Source organism: Papaver somniferum, chromosome 1 (genome assembly GCF_003573695.1).
Source record: "Papaver somniferum cultivar HN1 chromosome 1, ASM357369v1, whole genome shotgun sequence".
NCBI lineage: Eukaryota > Viridiplantae > Streptophyta > Magnoliopsida > Ranunculales > Papaveraceae > Papaver > Papaver somniferum.
The window spans coordinates 61,383,869-61,408,911 of NC_039358.1; the positions used below are offsets into that span (position 1 = coordinate 61,383,869).

General features: G+C 36.2%; 3 protein-coding genes and 1 long non-coding RNA gene across 4 annotated transcripts; 1 reads left to right on the forward strand and 3 right to left on the reverse strand.

The window, feature by feature from the left end:
- The first annotated feature begins 2,672 nt into the window (after window positions 1–2,672).
- LOC113288625 lies at window positions 2,673–3,246 on the forward strand. Its single transcript, XR_003330674.1, has 2 exons — window positions 2,673–2,810; window positions 2,907–3,246. It is a non-coding gene; the product is annotated as an uncharacterized LOC113288625 (long non-coding RNA).
- A 47-nt stretch (window positions 3,247–3,293) lies between these two features.
- On the reverse strand, window positions 3,294–6,620 carry LOC113288615. The gene is made up of 7 exons (XM_026537709.1): window positions 6,132–6,620; window positions 5,767–5,909; window positions 5,402–5,673; window positions 5,143–5,297; window positions 4,582–4,844; window positions 4,131–4,193; window positions 3,294–3,795 (listed from the first exon to the last, which is right to left on the reverse strand). Exons 1-7 carry the CDS (start codon window positions 6,391–6,393, stop codon window positions 3,538–3,540), a joined length of 1,416 nt encoding a protein of 471 aa, XP_026393494.1. The 5' UTR covers window positions 6,394–6,620; the 3' UTR covers window positions 3,294–3,537.
- A 205-nt stretch (window positions 6,621–6,825) lies between these two features.
- On the reverse strand, window positions 6,826–8,899 carry LOC113288630 (60S ribosomal protein L18a-2). Its single transcript, XM_026537726.1, has 4 exons — window positions 8,810–8,899; window positions 8,589–8,704; window positions 8,434–8,497; window positions 6,826–7,368 (listed from the first exon to the last, which is right to left on the reverse strand). Exons 1-4 carry the CDS (start codon window positions 8,819–8,821, stop codon window positions 7,027–7,029), a joined length of 534 nt encoding a protein of 177 aa, XP_026393511.1. The 5' UTR covers window positions 8,822–8,899; the 3' UTR covers window positions 6,826–7,026.
- Window positions 8,900–22,692: 13,793 nt separating this feature from the next.
- On the reverse strand, window positions 22,693–24,812 carry LOC113288641 (60S ribosomal protein L18a-2-like). Its single transcript, XM_026537736.1, has 4 exons — window positions 24,683–24,812; window positions 24,466–24,581; window positions 24,312–24,375; window positions 22,693–23,310 (listed from the first exon to the last, which is right to left on the reverse strand). Exons 1-4 carry the CDS (start codon window positions 24,692–24,694, stop codon window positions 22,969–22,971), a joined length of 534 nt encoding a protein of 177 aa, XP_026393521.1. The 5' UTR covers window positions 24,695–24,812; the 3' UTR covers window positions 22,693–22,968.
- Between the last annotated feature and the right edge of the window lie 231 nt (window positions 24,813–25,043).

Here is a 25,043-nt window from a genome sequence, read left to right on the forward strand (position 1 = left end):
TGTGCCTTTAGGAAGAACTGGTTCTGCTAAGTATGTCTCCAATTCTGACTTCTCAACCTCAAACATATTGTTTTCCATAATGAAATCATCATAACCAAATCCATATGATGTTGTTGTACTTGTACCTGCACAGCTCTCAAATGCAGTTGAATGCATTGCAGTATCAAAATAATCTGGAGCTGTAGTGTTTGTTTCATAAGCACAGAAAAGAGCATTGAGTGCAAGCTCAAATTTGTTATAGTGACTTTTATAGTGATCCACACCATATACTCTCTTCATAACAAACTCCACCCATTTAGCTTTGTACCTAGGATCTAAAACAACCCCAATGCCCATCAAAGTGTTACTTTCTTTCCAGTAGCTATCAAATTTCATCCTCATATTATTGGCCATGTCTCTGATGTACTCATGCTGACTTGATTCCCATATCTTAATGCATCTATTAACTTCTTGCACCCCATTATAATATAAATTTGTTGTGGGATACTTAATCCCAGCAAATTTGGTTGAAATGACATCAAAAAATTCCAAACATTCACATATGTGTACTCCTTGTTCCCACTCCTTAGAGGTTGGTAGTATCTTGAAGTCATTATCTAAATCAGCTAGCCTAACAAAATCTTGTCTCAGAAAGATTGCATCCTTTAGCATCTTATAGGTGGAGTTCCCCCTGGTATCCACATCTAAACCCACAGACCTTGAAGAAGGAAGCTTAACTTGAGCAATAGAAAATTCAAATCTCTCTTTTCTAGCCTGACTTGCTTTGACATATTTTACACACTCTCTAACTGCATCTATAAATGGAGCAGCCACTCTCATTCCACACCCTACAATCAAGTGTAATACATGATTACTACACCTCATTTGGAACATATCCCCATTAAGAACTAAACAGTCTTTGCTATCAAGCCATTTCTTCAGATGGTCCATCATAACATTGTTGGAGCTAGCATTGTCAGCAGCAACAGCAAAAAGCTTAGTATCTATGTTCCAATCTAGACATACTGATTTCACTACAGATGCTAGAACTTCTCCAGAATGTGGTGATGGCACTAAAGTATATGCAAGTGTTTTCTTAATCAGTTTCCAATCATCATCTATGTAATGCATTGTCACACAGCAATAACCATCCTTTGTATGCTTACATGACCACATATCTGTTGTTAAACTACACTTAGATGTAATTGTCTCAAATTGGTCTTGTAATTCTTTTTTGAACTCAGTTCTTAGTTTCATGATATCTTCCCTAACTGTATTCCTAGTGTAAAGTTTAGCAGCAGGATTTAAAGACTTCACAAACTCAACAAAATATGGATGCTCAACTATAGTGATTGGATAACCATGTTTAGCAATCATTTTGGCAACTAGTATCCTAGTAGCATCAGCATCATACTTCCAATTAGCAAGCTTAGTTTGTGCATTACCTGTTCTGACTGTAGTAATCTTTGTTTGTCCTTTCTTGTTTGCAGGCTTTTTTTGGCAAGTTTTGGCATGGTAATGCAATTTGCTGGTTCCTTGGCTACTGGGTGAAGTCATTCTCTTATTACAATGTTTGCATTTAGCTACAAGTATCCCAATCTCCTTACCTTTTACCATCTTCTTTTCAGTTAACCTTTCAAAATCATCCCAAACATTAGACCTTACTGCACGCAGTTTCTTCTTTGCTTCAGCTATAATTGGATCTTCATCTACTTCTATTTCTTCTACTGCTTCTTCTGTTGCAACAGCAGCAGGTGTTGATTGAATTCCTGATTGTTGAACTTGAGATGCAGAAGGTAATTCAGATGCAACTGAAAGTGATTGAGAGGGATGACTTCTTTTTGATGAACCAACGCAATTGGATGCTCCTCTTTCGCTTTGGGTCATGATTAATTTCACGAATTGAAAACCCTAATTTCAATTTTCAGAAACCCTAAATTGAAAATTTAGTTTTTAGGATTGAAATTAAACTCGAAATAAAAAGTACAAGATAACCCTAGTTTTCTAATCGAATGAAGATGATGATTTTGCTCGAATTGAAAGGAAGGAGATGACCCTAGTTTTCTAATCGACTGAGGGGTGAGTTTTTCTTCTCTCGTTTGTGAGTTGAAGAACAGAAGAAGATGAAAATGATGTTCATTCGAGTATAGTAACCTAGGTATAGATGAATGTTACACGTGCTAGGCACACGTTAGCGGTTAACGGAACTAAGGCTAACGGAAATAGGTCTTTCGTTGCCGTCACCGTCGGATAAAATTAACCGCTACATTATCGGTAACGGATAACGGATATAATGGAACTAAACGTAACGGCAACCGGGTAATCGGATACGGCTAACGGTTAACGGATTTCCATTGACAGGCCTAGGTATATTTTATGTGTCGTGTCTGGTTTTGACCAGGTAATGCATCTTGACCCTCGACCCTATCTCGTGTCATTTTCAGTATTTAAACTGCAGGTCGGTCACTTGCACTGTAATAATGCAGTTTTATATGAATTCAGCACATGATTGTCAGCAGTTGACTTGATGTTATCATAATACGCACAGAGCCGCTTAAAATTAGTAATATTGCTTCTAGTGCCAGTCGGTGGCAAGTTTCAGCGAGGCTTCCGCTCTTCAACTGTTACTGGCTGGAGATGTAAACCCCATGTGAGCATGTGAGCAGAAAATGTGGGATGATGGAACTATAGTTTTATATTCTATAAATACAGTTGCTGTTTCCTAATGAAACCACTGTAACTTATCAACATAAAGCAAGTGAAACCATGGCGAAAACAAGTTCTCTATGTTTCCTTGGATTCCTTTTCGTTCTGATTGTTCTGAGTTCTAGGTAAGCTGTGTAATCCATCAGTTTTTCCTGTTTCTTTCTGAGTATTTGTTTTATGATCGTAACGTTTTCATCTTCTTCTTTTTTTCTACGGTTCAGCGGAGTGAATGGCCAATGTCAAGAACTTTGGGACAACGTTAGCTCTTGCGAGCATTGCGATGCCTTATGTACAGAAATATACGGAGAAGGAGCTGTGATTTACGATTGCGGAGATAGATTTAAGGCTGGTCATACTTGCGTCTGTTGTCCTCCACCATGATAAAAATCACGAGTCGGCGGCCATCTCTGGGGATCATGAAGAGATAGAAAAATGACAACAACAGTGTTAACTCTTTCCTCAATTAGCATCATGGTGGAGCGATTGTTTTCTGTTTTTAATTTGCTTGCAGTGATGTTATTTATGAGTGATTTTGATTACACATCGCAGTTTAATTTTCTACGGTTCTGTATTCGACTCTACCAACAAAAACTAGAAACCCCGAAAAATGATAACAAGCTCTTCCTTCATATATAACCTGGAAAAAATTGCACATTCTAATATAATCACAGCACAAATTTTTCAGCTGACTCAAACTAATCTACACATTTCAAATGACCATCCCGCTGGTACATAGATTGCGTCATCTGACACTGATTGATCTAACTCAGAGCAATCCTAAGTAGATGTACAAATTTAATCGGATTATGGAGCAGATCAGTTCCCGGGTAATTTTACTTCAGTGATCTTGTATCAAGAAGGTTGATCCTTCTTCGCTTTCTGCAGTACTTCTTTAAGAACTGAAGCAATTCTTTCTGTCATGTGTCTTTCCATAAACCTACTTTTGACCCTCTCGTAACCGTTCTTTCCCAGAGTCAGCCTCTTCTCGGGATTGGTCGCAAGTTTTATAATGTTGTTTGCAAGAGGTGTGACGCCTTCTTTCCCAACACCATGCAGCAAACCTGTTGACCCATCTACCACAATTTCGGTGGTGCCACCAGCCGCAGTTCCCTGTGAAGAAAACATTTTATTATTTTCATGGCAGCTTAAGAAAATTTCATGGATAGAAGACCTAGAAAGTAGATATAGAGATATCAGAATGCAGTTGACAAAAGGTTTAAAGGGCTAGGAACATAATGCAGTTTTAGGTCCCAGATTGAATGATTCTGGATCTCATTCTCTGGATAGATAAATGTATGTCCTGAAATGAATTGACAGATTCGAATGAAAATGAAGCATGATTGGATCTAAATACGCAGTAGTTGGTTCAGTAAGATACAGTAAACTCTGGATAAAATAACTAAACAAGGGAGATAAAGGAAGTATGCAAGCTGAAAATAATATACCAATACTGGCAGCTGAAATGCCATAGCTTCAATAGTTATCCTGCCAAAGCATTCACCCCTGCCCTAGAACAAAAAAGTGAAGGTTTAGTTCTGAAATCAAACTTCAATGCTGCATGAACAGCAGACAATTACAAGGATGTAATCCAGGTCCAGGGACAAGGAAATGGCTCAAAAAAATGGAAAGGAAAAACTAGTAACTAGAGCAACTGGAAATTATACAGCCTCTGGAACCCAAAAGCACTTCTGTTATAAATTCAGATTATTTTTGAAACAGAATACAATTTTGACGGCCATATTGGAAGATGTTGTAATGGAAGTGAAAAAAAAAAAACTCTACCAAGACAGACTATAAGCTTTACATGTCATCAAAGATCCAAAAAACAGCAGTAGCGAATCAAGAGATATAGTCAACGAATTCATTATAACAGTTAAAACTAGTGCTAGCAAGTACCTGAGTGTTCTGAACAAGCACATCAATCGCAGATAAGTAAGGAGCAACAGTCAGGGTTTTATTGACAAAATGAACACGGCCCTGAATTCCCTTTTCTATTACGAACTTCCTAAGATCCATTTCTAATTTAGTATGGGCATTCATATCACTCCCAATTACTGCAGCATGCATCATCGGCACATGTAACTTCTTCTCCTGGATCATTTGCAAACATTCATGGAAGGAGCGGAGAAATAAATCCTGACCTTTCCCACGTGAAACACCTACAATTATCTAACGATCAACGTGTGGAAGGAATACATGCAGTCTATATTGTTATTTTAACAGTGAAACAAGATGAGTTTAAAATTAACAAAGAGAGTTAGGATAAGTATGGCAGCGAGCGGGTTTTACAATCAACAGATAAGATCACGGGTGCACCATGCTGACTAACATTTCTCTTTAAATGGTTTTCCATCCAAATTTATTATTAAGAGGGAAAACTTTTAATATTATCCTACTTTGAATTGCACTAATAACATAAGGATATTTATGTACTATATAATCTCCGTAGTGGCTTACTGTTAATAATAGCAATAAGTATGTCTTCATTCTGCACACCAAGAGTCTCCCGAACATGCTCTCGTAAAACCCTTTTAGCCACACTATCTTCAGCTACATCCATTAGTTCTTTGCTATTCCCAAGATGAACAACATAAGTGTGGGGCATCTTAATCCTGCAGCGCATATGATAGAAACCAATGACCATAGTTTAGATAAGCAGTACTACAAATTTACACAGAACACCCCATGGGGAAAATTTAAAGAATATCACTAATACCCTAAACGCTCCCGGGTCCTATTCTTCCAGTATTCTGCCGTTGTATGTGAATCAATCATAGCACCTGCAACAAAAGGGAGGTGCTTAACGTACTCTAGTTTAAAATAATGCCCTCGCATTTCATGTATCCACCATAAAACCTTTGGAAGAACGAGAGGCACATGTTCTTTAAGTTCAGCATCAAGCCACTTCCCAGCAACAGCGGTGTTTAGAACAACCAAATCAGCCTTTATAGCTGTCTCCACAGCTTCACGGCCATTTGCTGGAAGGACCTAACTATGCAAGCAAATTAATAACCAAAACGCTATAAAAGAACAACCAAATCTATATATCCATTTGATCCGATAAAGTTCCTCTCATATTACCTGCACTCCTCGGTCCAGCATTTTATGTTCCAAACTATGTACTACATCATCTTCTTCTGTTTGAATTCTGTTGGTGATCCATACAACTTTGGCACCAGCACTTCTCAACAAAAATGCTAGCTCCATCAATAACAATGGTCCACCTATATCAAAATGTTAATTTTTAAATGAATTCTCGAGTACCAGCATCAGATTTCTAAAGAAATTTGATCTGAATTATTACAGATAACTAATCCAAAATTGATGTGAATTGTCTATTGTCCTAGATCATCTAATTAAATGGTTATATAGCAAACGAAATGACCTATAAAAATTACAATTTTGATCTGAGATTTCAGAATGGGATGGGGAGAAGATAAAGGTACCTGAAAGAGAGAGCTCATGAGAAACCAATAAAACGAACTTCGAATTCATGAATTGCAGTGGATTTTGATTACTTCCAGCAGTTGGTGAAGTTAAATGAATCGGAGTATCATCAGTTCCCTGGTAATACTGCTTTTGCCAACCACAATTGAACGCCGGCCTGAATACTATTACAGTGGAGATTGAGAATACGAGGAGGACGAGAAACATCAATACCCATCTCTTCTGATTAAACGGGTTCCACCCCATGGACTGTCTAGCCATACTTTGAAACCCTAAATAAAATCAAATCAATGAACTTGGTGCAGATGTGAAGTAGTAGAGGATTTTTTTTCTTTTGATTTAAGTTTCAGAGGTTTAATGAATTCGAGGAATTTGTTTTCTGTTTCTCGGGTTTCATTTCTTTAATCCAGAAAAAAGACCAGTTGACCAGAGAAAAATTGAAATTTGAGTTCGAGTTAAGGTTGAAACCCAATCGCTGATTTTTTTTAAAAGGATTTTCGATGATGAAGATATATGGTATGATAAAAAAAAAAAAAAAAAAAAAAAAAAAAAAAAAAAAAAAAAAAAAAAAGCACAGTTGACATAGGTTTTCCCATCTCTAGTGTGTCATATAGACCGACAGAGAAAACAATAAGCAGAAATGCAATCAAGAAAATACATCTATAACAGACTACTAGTGAAATTCCATAGAACTGAAGTCACACTATCAAAAGAACATCCATTTAAGAACTTAGATCATCCACTGAATTTCAAGTCTCCGACAAAATTGAAACAATATAAGGTTCTACAGACAAAAATAAGATGTTTTTAACCCAAAATAAATAGTTTGCCAACTTTTACCAGCTCACCAGCTGAGTCTAATAATCTACTTCTGCAGGCACTCGCGAGTGGTGCTTACTTGAACAAGTTGGGTCTTGTTGCCTTGTATGTGGTCTTCAATCTCCTGGTTGGTGGTCTGACCTTCTGGAATACCAATGGGAACTTGATGTCCTTCTTGTGGAATTGCTTTGTGCTCTCTCTCTTGCAAAGCTTGGCAGGGATGGTGGCAGTTTTGATGATCTGGATGCATGGAGACCTAACTCTGTGACGAGAAGCCATCTCGGTGTACATCTGTTCTACACCTCCATTAAGAGTAGTGTCACGGTACTCCTTGTACATGTTGTGGTAACCGGTTCTGCTTTGGTAACGCAACCAGATACCATAGTTCTTGATCTTGGTTGGGCTCTTCTCATAAATCTGCAGGTGAAATCTAAATTAGAACATGCCACTAAAAGACTTAGGTTAGGAGGTCATATTGTTCCATACACAACAACCAAAAAAAAAACATTCAGAGAACATGAAAAATAAGTAACGAGAAGGCATAGAGAGCTTAAATAACTATTGTACATAACTAGCAATCTATACACTCCTACACGCCACTTTATTGATCTGAAAGTAACATGGTTTCTGTTTCTTGGTTCCATTAGACAAACAACCAGAGGAGTCTCACCTCCTTATAACATGAGGGCTACTTAGTTGTGATGCTTGACAAACAGGGTACACTACACATGACATCTACTAGGGTATTCCTAGACTAACTAATCAAATGCCACACAAAACATGCAAAATCGAATTCTTGAAACTAGAGATGACGGTGTACTAAGCATCACTTCTTCTCCGGATGACAAAATAAAGCATGTCCCTGTTAAAGGCTCAGAAATAAGCAACAATATGATTTAAGGGAGACTACTCGGATATCCTATGAGGCAAATAGAATCAAAATTTTGCAGTTGTACATAAGGGACATGATATGGCATAAAACACAAGACAATTTTACATAGTAAAAAAATAATGTATTAGTAGCTAGTAGGTAGGTGATCAAATCCAAGTTCTCAACTCATCAATATCAACTATCCATTATCAGTTCACTAACAATTTATAAGCTTGACCATTGCACTAATACAATAATAATGTAGAGCACTCTTACAAATCCTATAAGCCACAAAGAGAAGCGAATACTCTAAACTTCATTAGTTAAACCATGAGGTATGCCAGAAGTGGAAGTTCTACTATTCAACCAGTGAAGCACGCCCATCAAAGAATCCATGCATAAGCCCTATTGAGGTGTGCAGAAGCATACAAGTCAAACTACACGAGTAAACTATCAAACATTAGCATTGAATATTAGCCGACATTATGCCTGGGAGAAATCATTACTGTTAAGGGGGACACAGACTAAAGTCCAGCCAAACCTGATCTAAACTCGAACAGAGACACACATCAGTTAAATCTAAGTAATCAAGGAATTAAATTCACATATACCTCATTGATAGCCAAAACCTGTCCATTGCTTTTCTTCACTTTCTTAAGCTTCCTCAAAAAGTACCTAAGATACATCAAACACATTATTAAAATCATTTCAAAGACATCAAGAAACAACAACTAGGGTTTCATCAAGAATTAGGGTTTTTGCTCACCAAAACTTAGATTTGGCACGAACTTCATTGGTTGCCCAAAGCTTCATCCTATAAATCTTAGGATTATCCTCCTTTTCAGTGGGTAGTGCTCTTCCCACAACCTGATATTGATGATACTACACAGAAAAAACAACAACAAAATCAAAATCCAAATAGATAAAGGATCAAACTGAAAAGAGATTGTAAGAGATATAAACAACAGTAGAGAGGAGGTAACTAACCTTGAATGTCATTTCTTCGTCTGGTTTGAAACCCTAGCTACCTCTTTCTCAAGGTTCTTCTGTGCAGCTGCTCCTGAAGGAAGAAAGGCAAAATCCGGGTTCTCTTTTTATGTAAATCGGGTATTTTTTGGGTTGGCCAAATTATTGGGCCTTGGGAGTTAGACCTTAGAGCTGAGTCCAGTGGAGACTCGCAAAATTGCATTTTATTTTATTTTCGAAAGTGAAGGTTATATTAAGAAAAGAAAAACTCATGCAACAGCAATGAGTAAGAAACAGACCCAACTCATGCAAGTGGCTGGTCAAGGTTCAAGTCTCTTCTCTCACTTTTAATCGACCTACTCGTACAGGCTCTGTAGTGTAGTGCTGGAAGGGGGTTAGCTGCCCCTTGAATCCGACGTGGATAAATCCGTTTGGGCTTTAGCCCAGCCGATTGCATCAAAACAAAAAGACCCAACACATGACTGCAAGCTAAAACAGGCTGCAGACATGCCATTACAGACACCAAATAAAACTGCAGATTAAGTAAAGGCTACAGATACAGTGATTCCAAACCTGCAAACACTAAGAGCTGCAGTCACCAGTTGTAGCCAGAGACTAGTAAAGCTTACAAAAAAGACACAGAAGGAAAGAAACAAATCCCAACTGCTCCATATCAAACTAAAACTCTGATGCATGTCACCAAAAGCTCGAATTCTTCCTTCCCAGATGCCAGTAAACTTAACCTGACGCCATCAAACAACGTCAGTCAGGTGAATGATTTTCCTGCAGAACCTAACACAGTTCAATGATTTTCCTGCAGAACCTAACACAGTTCAATGCACAGACATGAGAAGCTCCCAATTACTCCATATTAGGCTGAGATCAATGAACTTGAATGTTTCAGTATCACACGACCATAAAACCACCAGATACTTAACATGGTCTATCACTTCTGCAACACTTTTCTTCCTCCCACCAAAGACTCGATCATTCCTTTCAGCCCAAAGATTCCAACAAATACCGTAATGTAATATCTTCCAAACTTCTCTTCCCCTTCCTTGCAAAACGTTAGTCCTCCAAGCATCATACAGTTGTAACAAAGAGCTCGGTAATAGCCAGGAAATCTTAAAAGCTTTCAAAAAATAATCCCAAACCTCGAAAGAGAAAGAACAATGCATGAAAAGGTGATCTGTTGTTTCTCTCTCGTCAGAACAAAGAACACAAAGTTCAGATTCAATCTCAACACCTTTGTGGCTCAGCACATCCCTAGTTGGTAGGGAATTATGGAAGGTTGCCCAAAGAATAAAACTGACTTTGTGGGGAATATAAGTCTTCCACAGATGTTTCTCAGAACTGCAGAATTCAAACTCACCGGCAAGAAGCTCATAACATCTGTGAGAACTGAATTTATCCATAATCTTCATCTCATCATCTTCTTCCACCAGGTTCGGATGAACTGCAATATCTCTTCTTAAAAGGTCATATTCCAGTTGTTCATTGCGTTCAACTGGTTCTTAAAAGTACAATTCCACCCATTAGGTCCCAAAACTTCAGCTATAGTCGCATCCTTATCTTTGGTCGCCTTAAAAATCACAGGAAACAAATCTTTCAAACACCCTCTATCTAACCACTTGTCTTTCCAAAAGCGTATCCCCCTGTCATTCCTCACCGCGAACTGGGCAAACTCTTGAACAGCAGGAACCATTCTCACGACGTTGTTCCACAAAATTCTGCATTGGGGGTTGTTGTCTACATCTGGCATTAGAACATCTCCACTCTTCTTGAACTTCTGGTAAACTATCTTTCTCCATAAGCTGTTTTTGTTTGATGTGTACCTCCATATCCACTTTATTGATAAAGCTTGGTTAGTTTTTCTTAGGCATCTCACACCCAAATCACTGGTAATCTTTGGTTGACAAATCTTAGGCCATCCAACCCATACCAGCTTCTTCTTCCCATCCACATCCCCCCACAAGAAATTTCGCATTAGCCTGATCATTCTTTTTTCAATACTTACTGGCAGGTGAAACAATAAATGGGAAGGCTAGCTAAGCAGCTCTTAATAAGTACTAATCTCCCGGCTTTGTTCAGCGTCTTCTTCTTCCAAGTAGCTAGTTTTTGTTGCATTCTAAGTAAGACATGTTCCCAAACAAATGTACTTCTCCAATGTGCACCAATAGGCATTCCAAGATAAGTGAAAGACAGCTTTTCTGTTTTGCATCCAAGTTTCATTGCTAAAACATTAATAACCTCTTCAGCGCCTATACTTATCATAGTACTTTTCTCCATGTTCAACTTCAAACCAGTTAGAGTTTCAAAGACTGTTAAAATAATGAACAATCTTCTAACTTCCTCAACACTAGCATCAATAAAAATAAGGGTATCATCATCAAACTGTAAATGAGATATCATAGTACCATGATCCACCACTTGAAAGCCAGGAAGTTGAGCCCTTACAACTGCATCGTTGATCAGTTTAGAGAGAATTTCCACCACCATAAGGAACAGATAAGAAGGTTTGTATCAATCTCCCAAACTCAAGTTGAGTCAAATTTACAGAAGGTTGTATCAATCTCCCTAACCCAAGTTGTGTCGAATTTATAGAAGGTTGTATCAATTTCTCGAACTCAAGTTGAGTCGAGGCTCGGTTTAACTTGAGTTGCGCGCTGGTTCAACTAGAGTTGGTCGACAACATCTATATTTTTAACTGCTGATTCAATGGTTATATCTCCTTGCACCTATATAAATCACCTCCATCCAATAATAACACACGTAACTATTTGTTTCCTTATTTCACAAAAAATCATTTAATTTTGCATACATGTTACTTGTTTTCGGTCCTTTTAATCAGGATTTTTTTTCTTTTATGGATCCTAATGTGGAAAATGAGGAAACGCTTTGATGGACTAATTTTTTTATTGATGGACTTTTTCTTTTCTTTTAATGGACAAATCCTTCTCCAACAACAAGCTCTTATGCAGCAGTTGGATCAAATGGATGAAAATTCAGACGATGAGAGAATGATCACCAGCGCTATTATACAATTTCACACATGAAAATTTGCCTGAGTTCCAGAATATTGATAAGGAAGTAAAGATTTCCCAAGAAAAATTGATCTATCATTTGTGATGCTTGTGTCATATTCAAGAACATAGTTAAATATTCATATGAAAACAAGATGATTTTTCTCTGAAAAACAAGAGCTTAAATTACTATTACCAAATAGATATTTTTTTATGCTTGAAGCTTACAATCATTTGACTTAAATAGTTCTGCCCAAAACTATTAATCAACAGTTCTATTTACATCGTTCACTAAATAGGAAACTTGAGAAACTACCCGGTAACTATTTATTCTTTGACTTTCCATAAACTACCCTCAACAAAGCATAAAATCAAAAACTAACCACATGGCTCGCTGATGTCACTGTAGTAAAGTCAATGGGTGATGATACTAGTGACCTTAGTTCGAAACTCGTTAACACCATATTCTTTATCGATCCAAAAAAAAATAAAAAATCATTTTCGTCAAGGATAAAAAAAAAGAAAAATGTGGCTGATTGTGTGTAGTATCCTCCTACATTGTATCTTCAGACCCTGAATTAGACTATTGTATCAAAATATGTGGTAAAGATAAGTCAGCTCGAAGACTATTGCACGTACCCCAAAACTACAACAGGCTCCACTATATACTTATTGACAATTATGGTCCACAATTGGTATCTGAGTTGTCGTGGAGGCCTTCAAACCAATTTTTTTCTTCAATTAGGACACATGAAAAACATGATGGATTCTAGACCCTGCTAGAAGTTTCAATTATAGGCTACAACACCGATTTTTTGTAATACTTCATAGGGTCTCAAATATTTTAAGAAAATCTTGGAATTTCTTCTGATAACTACAGAAGTCTGTATAAATGGATGCAGTGTCATAAAAACCATACCACCCGCTTCAAATTTCTGTTGGACCTCTTTTTGTCAACAAAAAACTTCATACGATCATGTTCTTTAGATAAATCATTCTTAAGAAATTGAAGTATAGTATCCCTCTCTTATAAGTAGACTTCATTGTAGTTACAAAAGTATATTGTGAGAAGAAGAAAAGATCAATTGAGGTGGTTGATAACCATGGAATTCCTAAATAGAGAAATCTTTAAACTAGTATGATAATTTGTGTTGAATCACCATTCTGCCAGTGCCAACCACTGAACCCACATTTGGTTGAGAGTTAATCATACATCTGAGATATTACTCCAAGCAAGAATTTTTCTTTCAGTCTTCCCATATGTTTGGGGATGGTAGAAAGTGTTGATCTTCTACTCAATGATTTGAACAATACTTGAAAAAGATGACAAAGAAAATTTTTGTCTCATCAGAAATTATGGAGCTTGGCAGATTATGCAGGTTGAATATAATGAGATAAGAACTCTTTAGCAACTGAAATGGTTGTGAAGGGGTGTCCTTAAGTAGATAAAACAGTTATATTTGGTTAGTTTATTTAATACTATAAGTATGACATTATTCATACAAGATAAATGACGACTTTCAATGAAATCCATCGAAATATGTTGCCATGCCTGAGCCAAGTTTGCATAGCGGAAATCTTCTCAAGAACTGCAGTTACTTCTTCAGCAGTGATAAAATGTCGGAAATATTCCAACTGAAATTAAGAAAATGAGCATTTTGTTGTTTTGCCATAAAGAGAATGTTTCCCGAGAATGGAAAAAGTATATATATTCAAGGTGAATTAGATGGTCTTCAAGAGTCGCGTTATACACCAAATATCATCAAACAAAATAATAACGAAACTTCTAAAAAAGAGTTGAATAACTTTATTCATAAGAGCTTGAAAAGTGACATGAGCATTGGTATGGGAAAATGGCGTGACCTTAAATTCATAATAGCCAAGATGAGTCCTAAAGGTTATTTTTGGAATGTCAGGTTTGTACATTGATTTGGTGATATCTTTATCTTAGAAAGAAAAAAAATCCATCATATAATGCATCAAATAACTCACCAGTTACAGGTATTGGAAACTTATCTTTAACAGTTCACTCATTCAGCTTTCTGTAATCAACACAGAATCTCCGTGAGTTATCTTTTTTTATTTAACAAGAAGTGCAGGTGAAGCAAAAACAATATGGCTTGTTTTTATTACACCATCAAAATACATTTCTTAAACTAGTTATTATACGTACAATGACTTATGAATATATGGTCATCTATAAGGTCTCTGAGAAGTATGGAATGAGTTTGGTTTGGGAGGAATCGTGTGGTCTAATTCTATAGTAGGTGGCATTGTACTGGTTTTAAGCAAAAAAATAATCAAAATAATCAAGTAATGCAGAAATTTGTACCAGTAACATTTAAAAAACAAAAAGAAAAAAAACAAGTGAAAACACTGGAGGTACCAAAATACATCACCAAATTTTTCATAGGAAATCTATATGGACCAACTCAACACAACTTCGAGAGTAAAAACTCAATCAAGGAAAGTGTCTAGAGTTATATTTATCTTTTTCTTGTTGTTAGAACGTTTACAGAACTGAATCCGTGAACCTAACTACAAAGAGAGTTCTTGGACAGTACCAAAGACCAACATCCAAGGATCAATCAAGTCTTATCCAACAAACAAGGTCGGACATATCTACTGTGATTGATCAACGCACAACCTGTGATATTTCAATTATAAAGATAAACAATATAATGCGAAAAAAGAAATAACACAGATACCAGAAATTTTGTTAACAAGGAAACCACAAATGTAGAAAAACCCTGGGACCTTGTCCAGATTGAACACCAAATTGTATTAAGATGCTACAGACACTAGCCTAGTACTAATTGACTTCGGTATGGAATGTAGTTGAACCCGAACTCAGTCTCCCACTGATTCAGGTACAGTCGCGCTCCTTATGCCTCTTGAATCCCAGCAGGACTCTACGCAATTGATTCCCTTAGACGGTCTCACACCAACTAAGAGTTTCTTCAACTTAATTGAAGACTTTAAACCAAATCTGCCTCCCACAGAGTAAGCCTATAATTGACTTCCATATTTACGATCTAAACGGATGATCAGATCAAACGAAATATCCAGGTGATGGAAATCGATAGCAACTTGACAAAAGTCTGGCTATCCTCAAAATTCGGACTTATGCAACCCTAAGTGCATCCTAGATTATTATTCACCTCACAAGATAAAACTTGCGGAATCAACAAGTTTGAGACGATAAGAACTTTGATGATTGTTATCTATCTTGATCGTTTGAACAAGCTCTACAAACAATCAAGATCGGGATACTCGAGTTATCAAGATAAAAGATAACTGGACCTGACTTCACGAATTCCAGTGAAGTATTTGTAGTCGTTGAACCCTAAAAGGGTTTCTGGAGATGAAGATACAGCTAGAACACACCAAAAATTAGTGTCAGGATTCAAAGATCCCAGTTGCCAAGAGTTCCCCTTATATAGACTTCAAATCCTAGGTTGCTTTAGGTTTAAGCTAAGATAGCTTTGGAACCAAGCAAACAATATCCATCGTTATATGAAAGCTTTGAATCTTATTCACATATACAAGATATACACTCTGGTTAGGTAAACCGTAACCGAACCGTGTATAAAGACTATGTCCAACATGGTTAGCCGAAACTTTCATATTCATTAAGACTTTAATATTGAATCACAATCATGTGATCAAATGAGTCTAGTGTTAATTGAAGAATTGATCAAATGCAAATCATTTTATAGAAATAATTTAATTGGAATTGAGTCATAATCGACATATTGGTAATTGTACAATGTACAAGGTACAATTACTTGAATCGTTCGTGAGTCGGCTGAGTCACAGTACCGGACCGGTTTTCAAACTTACCGAGTTCTGGAGTTGACATAACTTTTTCAGTTCACGTACTGATTTGCAAACTTAGGTGCAACTCAAAGTTCCGGAGTTGACAGAAATTTTTCAGTTAACGTACCGGTTTGAAAACTTAGGACTTTTACCGATTCCGGAGTTCACGAAACTTTTTCAGTTCACGTACCAGTTTGGGTACTAAACTAGTTCTAGATCATAGAATTGTATTGTCTCGCATACCATTTTGATTACTTTGACCCGGTTCCCTTACCACAGTTCCAAAATGATTAGCATACGAAGATGCATACCTATCAGAATCACGAAACAAACAGATTTTCTCATGATGTACATACGAATATGCATATAACACAAATATGAAAGTCAATATATATCTACTCCGCTACGTGTACAAGTACATGTAATATGGATTCAAACATATAATAGTCTTCTCAGTTTGTAAGACTGACAACACTGTCTTATTTCCGAATATTGTCTATATTTCTCTAAATCAATTCGAAATATTCCTGAATAACATCAATGACACATATCACTGTTCCAAGCTATTTTCGAATGATAAACTTGAATCATGATTTGGTTCCTAACAATAAATTGTTCTCCACCAAAATTTGATCAAGTATGAACAAATATTCATTGAGCTTAGTCATTATATTTCGAGAAATTTGTAAAATAAATAATTAGTTCTCGACTCAAAATTCTTGTTTATGCAAGCTAGTCTAATTAGTTATGCGACAATCGTCTCAAGGATAGAAAGGTGAATATAACTTGAGAAATAGGTGGTTCAGTCTTCACTTATCTTTTGTTGATGAAGTTCTCCAAAAGCTTCTGAAAAGACGAGGGTACCCAAATACACCACAATCTTTTGATTTCAACCTATAAGTCCTCTTCCGAATATGATCATCTATGGAAAAAGTCGAGACAATACGACAATTCGGTTCACACTTCGTGTGATCGTCTATGGATACGAGACTGAGACAGTACAACAAGAAGGTCACATGTGTACTTGATAATAGGTTCAGTAATAACCAAAATCTATAGGATCACTATCAAGTATTACGGAGTTAATGTAAAGTGAATTTACTTTAATTATAATAAAACAATTACAATGCAGAAAACTAAAGTAAATGGAACATCAAGATTTTGTTAACGAGGAAACCGCGAATGCAGAAAACCCCCGGGACCTAGTCCAGTTTTGAATACTCTCAGATTTAAGCCGATATACAAAATCTAATAACAACTCTGTATAGTTGAGACCAAGCAGACTACCCCTAGCTACTTAGTTCCCTCAGTATCCTTGCGCCTTCTACTTCTAAAGTCACGCACGTGAATAACAAGTCCTTTGGATCGTATTCCAAACAACAAAGGAATAATATGTTTAGTAACCACTTTAATCAATCTTGCTACAAGATATAGATGAGTCGTTGACAAAGGCTCTTATGTTTAATCTAATAAACTCCTTTATCTGGTTAGATCAATCTAACTATAACTACTGAAATAGTCAAGTCTATATTTGCACTCAATCAATATAGATCTCAAAGAGAAATATAGAGAATGTCGATCTGACGTAACTAATCAATCAGATCTATCAAAGATATATCGATTCTAGTTGGATCCCATCCGATCAAGGTTTGTGCACTAAATCCACAAGATACAAAAACTAATAAGAATGATTCTTCCTCTTCAAATCTTTTATTGCCTTCAAATACCTGCGCAACACCACTTGAATCTCTTATGATCAATCATGCACAGAATGGAGTCTGTTAACAATGGATTATCACAAGATATCTTTAGATATAATAACAGTTCTAAAGATCCCGTCGATACTTTCACCCAGTCTAAGTAAATCTTATATCAGAAGAGAAGATTCTCAAGAATAAACAAACTAGGTGCAATAAAAGTTTCAACAACCGTTAATCAATCAAATCAAATCGAAAAACTAATAACACCGAAATTATCTATTTCCCACCAACGTACTCGTAGTGCTTCTTCATCCCATAGAAGTCTTTAAACGAGAAGTCGTAAGAGATTTCACCTAATTAGGTTACTTTCCTCTCCGAATAGACGGCTCTACCATAAACAATAAGAAATGAAGCTTGCATGGCTCTTAGGATAGTTTGATAGAAATGCAAACTTAAGTATTTATTGACTAAGGATGTTTGGACACCAAGGAATTTCCAAAACCAAAAATATTCTCAAGATATGCAATGAATGCCCAAATTCGGTTTTCCTAATTCCAATAAATGCTGGTCCAATATTTCCAAAATCTCTCAATAGAAAATCTCCAATTAGTGAATGCACATTATTAATTTTTATTCTCTAAATCTATGCATTAATTGCTGGTAATTAAAGCATATAAAACCAAAAGCCTTAATTAAAAGATTCTTAATTTATTTCGGCACAGGATCACCTTGAGTACCAAGGAATATCTTTGAACAATAAGTGATAAGAGTTGATGCTCATGTTCAAAGTATGTTGACATCTTTTCACTGCAAATCCTTATTTCATATTTACATGGATTTTCTTCTTGGAACGGAATCGTCTCTATTACACTTCCAAACAAGTTTAGAATTGGTTTACCAGTATTCCAAGACTACTATGTGATTGGTCATACTAAATCACAATGGTTAGTTGTGATCGGTCCTACCAAGTCACATACATGGGTTTGGATAGGTTATACCAATCACTAGGATCTGTTTTACCTAAACATGGTATCCACTTGTGATCGGCCACACCAGTCACTAGGATCGGTTACACCAATTACAAGGATCGGTCACACAGCACTTATGATCGGTCACACCAATTACCAGAAATCGGTCACAACAACAAGTGACCTTAAGGAAAGAACCTAATTCTTGAAAAATTTATTTGAAGAATTAAGTATTACTTAACAAGCTAGGATGAAAACGCAAGGGATACCAAATACACCCAACTTTTTTGTTCGGTAACCTGTATAGAGAAAACTTTATACAATAGCAAGTAGATCAACTGAATGATCCTTGAAAATATCTATATAGAGTTTAAATATCAACCTCCACTCAATCAGTATATGTATAGACACAAGGTACATTAACCTGATTGTTAAGCAGATTACTTGGACGATCTCAAAAATCAATATCCAAGATCAATCTAGTCGTATCCAAATAATCTAATCGGAATTCTGCCAAGTGGTTAAACTCGAACTCAACAAGAAACAAGTCTCGTAATCGATTAAAATTAAGCGTACATATCTACTTAGATTGAATACTTACAAACCTGTGTAAATCCAATCATATAGATAAACAATATAACGCGGAAAGGAAAAACACAAGACACCAGAGATTTTTTAAAGAGGAAACTGCAATAACAGAAAACTCCGGGACCTCGTCCAGATTGAACACCACATTGTATTAAGATGCTACATACACTAGACTACTATCAGACTACGGATTGGAATGTAGTTGAGACCGAACTCACCCTCCAAGCGATTCATTTACAGTCGCGCTCCTTACATCTCTTGAACCTCGTAAGGTTCTACGCACTTGATTCCTTTAGTTGACTTCCTTTATAGCCTAAGAGTTGCTTCAGTCGAAGTGAAGATGTTTTATACCAATCTTTCTCTAACAGATAAGCCTATTTTATTTCCGTTTAGATCAAAGATCAAGGTGCGGAAATTTGTTTGCAATACACAAAGCTAGCAAACCTCATAGATCCGGAACTTACGACTCCCGAAGGGCAGCCTAGATTCTTAACCCCTCTCAAGAACAATCTTCGAAAGATCAACTAAGATCAGTATTTAGAGATATCTTGAGGAATCACAAAGTCTGATATGGAGAAAAATTTGCGATTACTATATATCTTGCCTGAAAGAAATTACGAAGACCTCGATAACATAAAAGAAATATCAGGATTCACGAACTATCATGGTAAAGATAGTCATACATGGCTTCATGAATCCCCAAAGCGAAGTCTTTTAGTCGTAGATCTAAAAGGTCAATAGAGGCGACTCTAGAATCAACTAGGACATAAAGTGTCAGAAATTAATTTTCTCAGTTAACAAAGATGCTCTATTTATTGTTTTCAAAAACCAAGGTTAGCTTAGAATTTAAGCTAAGATAACTTGAGAATCAAGAAAATAAAATAGGTATTGAAACTACAATGAAAGATTATACACATAGATTCGGTTATTGAACCGTGTATAATGAATGTTCGGTTTGGACACTTAGCCAAAGAAATATAAGAGATTTGATGTTCATTTAAACACCTAAGAAATTAATCATAGTTCACACACATAAGTGTTTAAGTGATCAATGAAGTCTTAGAAGTGTTCAAGAAAGTTCTAGCAATGCTAAACATATTAAAATAATAAGTCTTCAAGCATCTGTTGAACATTATCGGGACAGTTGGTATAATGGTACGTGAACCGCAGGGCTTGTTCACGAGTCAGGGTGCTACAGTTCGTGAACCGGGTTCGCCAACCCTATTAGACTACCGAACTCAGTTGACCACAGTTTGTGAACTGTATTCTCCAACTGCTATCCTATTTATCCAACTTTAAAATCCAGTTCACCGGGGTTCGCCAACCGGTTCGTGGATTGTACCCAATTGAGCTTTCAGTTTGCGAACTGGTTCGTCAACCCTCCTGTATTTCTATAACTCATATATTTTTGCGAACTGGTTCGACAACTTATGGTGTTTGAAACATTCCCAAGTGATACAATCATTTGGATAGGAAAATTTCAATTGATCCACAAATTAATTCATAGAACTAATATCTAATATTGTTAAAGACCGTTGAACATCTTATTTGCTAAATCATATTTCGAGATTTTTCACAAGACAAAACTTGACTCAAAACTTCTTCTTTGTAATTCTGCTAGAAGTCATACGAAATTGTCTCAACAGATAGAATGATGGTATAATGAGTAAAATAGAATGGTTCAGTATTCACATACCTGATACAGAAGTTTTCCAAATGTGTCCGTCGATCTTCAGTCTTCAAGGGTGATCTCTAATACTCAACTACAATTCTAACCTAGACCGATACTTCACTTAATAGACTAGAAATCAAGATATAGTTTTTATTATCTAACATTGACAACAAGTCTGAGATAGCAAAATTTGTGGGTTCAACCGACCAATGCTCTAACAATCTCCCCTTTGTCAATTTTAGTGACAAAACTATTCAATACGTGTGGATACAATAAATAATTTTTTTAGCTCAATCCACTATGCTTGATTTTCTTGGTTCTTCAACATACGTCTTGAATTCTTCGTACTTCAAGTTATTATAATGTTCTGCATGTGTTCGTTCAACACTTTGTTATTGAAGATCTGTAGCGATAAAAACTTGTGAGAATACTCATAAAGAGCTTTTATAGAATGAGGTAAACACACTCTACTCATTGGTCGTTATACAAAAATATAGTATTGTTACCTTCCTCAAAATTCAATTGCACCACAATTTTGAAACAATACTATGGTGATATGTTCTCCCCCTTAGTCAATACATACTACATTTGCAAAATAGGTAAAACCTATAGATAATAATTCACTCCCCTTACATGATGCTCCGTAAAGCCATATGTAATGTAGTAAGATACTACTTATCAATTCTCCCCTTATTTATCAACAAAATTGGTATAGGTGAAAAATCGGGATATTCATGGATTAAACAAAAGAGTTTCAAGACTAGAGAACACGTACCAACCTTTAGTTTAGACTACAATTCCATATCCATTCTCCCTAGAAAGATGTTACCATTAAGCACAAGTTCAAAAGAAATTTCCCCAATTAAATGTCATTTCCGGAAGAACAGCATGAGCGACCTTTACCCTAATCACAAGAGAATGATTTTCTTGGATTTTAAATTTATTCGCCAATTACGAACAAAATAAATTTGTATCCAATATTTTTCTCTCTTTTATCCAGTTACGAACAAAGAAGTAAAAAATAACGATCTTAATGTTAGATGCACTAAGATACAGATTTTCATGAGAAAAATCATCAACACAAATTATTATCTATGCCAGTTACGAACAAGAGAACAATCGGTGCGATATGACTCAACATAAGAATTATAACTTCTCTAGTCATGTACGAATGTAGAGATTAAAGTTCACCACTTATTTCCTGGTGGCGACACAATCAAGAAAGTAAGTCGATCGCTAAAGAACATCTTACGAAATCCTATAGCAGTTTATTCACAAAAGTGTAATCGTGGAGAGATCAGAAACTGCAATTCTCAAAATAGTTTACTCCTTTTTTGCAAGAGTGAAAGAGCTTAACCTATGAGAAAATATGAGATATATGTTCTAATCATCAAAGAATGATAGCAAAGAACAAATCTCACAAAATAACCAATACAGATATATAATCTATGAAAATTAGGTATTGCAAATCATCTTCAAAAATAAAATTTAATTAATAAACTTTAAACATGCAAGATGATAATATTTGGAATCGCTAATGTAACACATAAAAACTACTCCAAAAATTAGTGAATGACTTATAAGAAGGAAAAAAATTTACCCTTTCTCAAAATTTGTACACTATCATTTTCCACAACCGTTTTCTTCTTCGGTTTGTTTCGAATCGCTTGAACAAATCCGGGATTACTCTCACTTGGATAAGTACCTCCAGTGGAACACTTGAATCTTATTGGTATCAACATTATATATTAAAAAGTAAAAAAAACGATTACTCGACGACATTTTCATTTGAAAATGAATAAAAGATGGAGAAGATGAATCCTTTCATAAAAGAGTAAAGATGAAACGGAAATGAAAAGAATAAAAAGAATAAAATTTTGGATTTTATTATTAGGATTTAATGGAGATAAATTGGTAATATAATATTTAATAGAGGATAAATTAGTAGTTTCAGCAAAGTTAGACACCCTTCAAAATTGCGGCGAAGGATCATATTGTTTTGAACTAGTATAGCTTCCCCTTCAAAATTTCTAGCAGGCGTAAACTACATGAAGTTATCCACATTCATGTCGACTACTGAACTTCAAAGAAGGTATAAAATACGCCAACTAGAATTTTAATAACACGGCATGAATAAACAAACAGCAAATATGAAATCTATAAAATACCATCTATAACAGAATACTAGTGAGATATCTAATGGAACTGAAGTCTTGTTGTCAAAAGAAACATCCATGTAAGAACTTTAATCATCCACTGAATTCCAAGCCTTCAACAAAATTGAAACAAAAGTAAACAAGGTTTTACTCACAAAAAGATGTTCTTAGCCCAAACTAACTCTCTCTTGCAAGTTCACCAGCTGAGTCTAACAATCTACTACTTCAGGCACTCGCAAGGCCTAACAAAGTGCTTACTTGAACAAGTTGGGTCTGGTTGCCTTGTATGTGGTCTTCAATCTCCTGGTTGGTGGTCTGACCTTCTGGAATACCAATGGGAACTTGATGTCCTTCTTGTGGAATTGCTTTGTGCTCTCTCTCTTGCAAAGCTTGGCAGGGATGGTGGCAGTTTTGATGATCTGGATGCATGGAGACCTAACTCTGTGACGGGAAGCCATCTCGGTGTACATCTGTTCTACACCTCCATTAAGAGTAGTGTCACGGTACTCCTTGTACATGTTGTGGTAACCGGTTCTGCTTTGGTAACGCAACCAGATACCATAGTTCTTGATCTTGGTTGGGCTCTTCTCATAAATCTGCAAGTGAATGCTAAATTAGCAAAGGCCACTAAAAGACTCCCCAGGGAGGTGAGAAATAACATAATGTTATAAAAACTAAAACAAAACAAGTATTCAACAAACAAGCGGAGACATAACAAAATTAGAAAACACTACAAAATTAACTAAGTATTGTACATAACTAGCTCTCTAAATATTCCTACAGGCCACAATTCCTTGAACTGGACGTTCTATGGCCTCTGTTTTACTTGGTAGCATCAGACAAACACCAAGAGTCTGTTGTCTGTACGACATAAGCCTCCTTCAGAGGCACTGCTGACAAACAGGGTAAGCATGACACCACCTAGGGTATCTCTGGACCAACTAATCAACCAAATTCAATATCCAAAATGTTATACAAACAATGTAAAGCCAAATTCTTAATCTGGAAATTGCAGTATAAATAAATCATTGTTTCATCTCCAGATGACAAGAAAGCAGCATGGCTCTTTCAAAGGTTCAGAAATAAGCAACAAAAATATTTAAACGCAACAACTCAGATACCCTGGGGAGAAATGAAAATCAGAGTTAAAGATGTACATAAAGGACCTGCGGATAACATAAACCCAAGGTATCAACTATCCATTATCAGTTCACTAGGACTATAACAGCTTGACCATTTCACTGGCACAATCATAAAGTAAATCTTTCATCCACATACTGTTAGAGAAGCTAATACTCAAAACCGTTGTATAATGAAGAGGTGACAAGGTTCGCCAGAACTGTAAATTCAACTAGGCAACCATTGCGCACAATTATCAAATTATTTGAATAAACTATCAAATGGGCAACATGTTGCACACTTAAAACTGTTTTTTCTCTAGACATATTACTTCACTACAAAATAAAGTCCCTAAAGAAACCAGATCTAACTTACTAATCATGCTGAACACATAAAAACGCCAAAATCAAATCACAGCAACTCTTGAATGAGTTCAATCTAAGTAATCAAGTGGAGAAGGAATCAAAATTGTACATACCTCATTGATAGCCAAAATCTGTCCATTGCTCTTCTTAACTTTCTTAAGCTTCCTCAAAAAGTACCTAAAGATACATCAAACAGACCATTAAAATCATCTCAAGAGATCAAGAAACAACAACTAGGGTTTCATAGGAATTAGGGTTTTTGCTCACCAAAACTTAGATTTGGCACGAACTTCATTGGTTGCCCAAAGCTTCATCCTGTAAATCTTAGGAGTGTCCTCCTTTTCAGTGGGTAGTGCTCTTCCCACAACCTGATATTGATGATACTACACAGAAAAAACAACACCAAAATCAAAATCGATAAATGCTCAAAACTGAAAAGAGATTCGTAGGAGATATCAAGAACAATCGAGAGAAGGTAACTAACCTTGAATGTCATTTTTTCGTCTGGTTTGAAATCCTAGCTACCTCTCTCTTTAGGTTCTCCCTGCTGCTCCTCTCGGTAGTGAAAGAAAGAAAGGCTAAAATGTGTCTTCTCTTCTTTATATATCGTTTTCTTCTGGAGATATACGAAAACCCTAGATGATAAGAAAGCGTATCGGGCTTTTTAAATGTTTCTTGGGTTTGTAATTGAATTAGGTCCATACAGTATCACTCGATAGGTTGGTCCAATTATAGTGGGCCTTGAACTGAGCAGACCCTGCCCGATCCGTATTCGGCAAATGGACACCGGATCCGTATTTTGAAAAATGGCGTTCATAGGCGTGCCAAAATCCACCAGTTGGTGG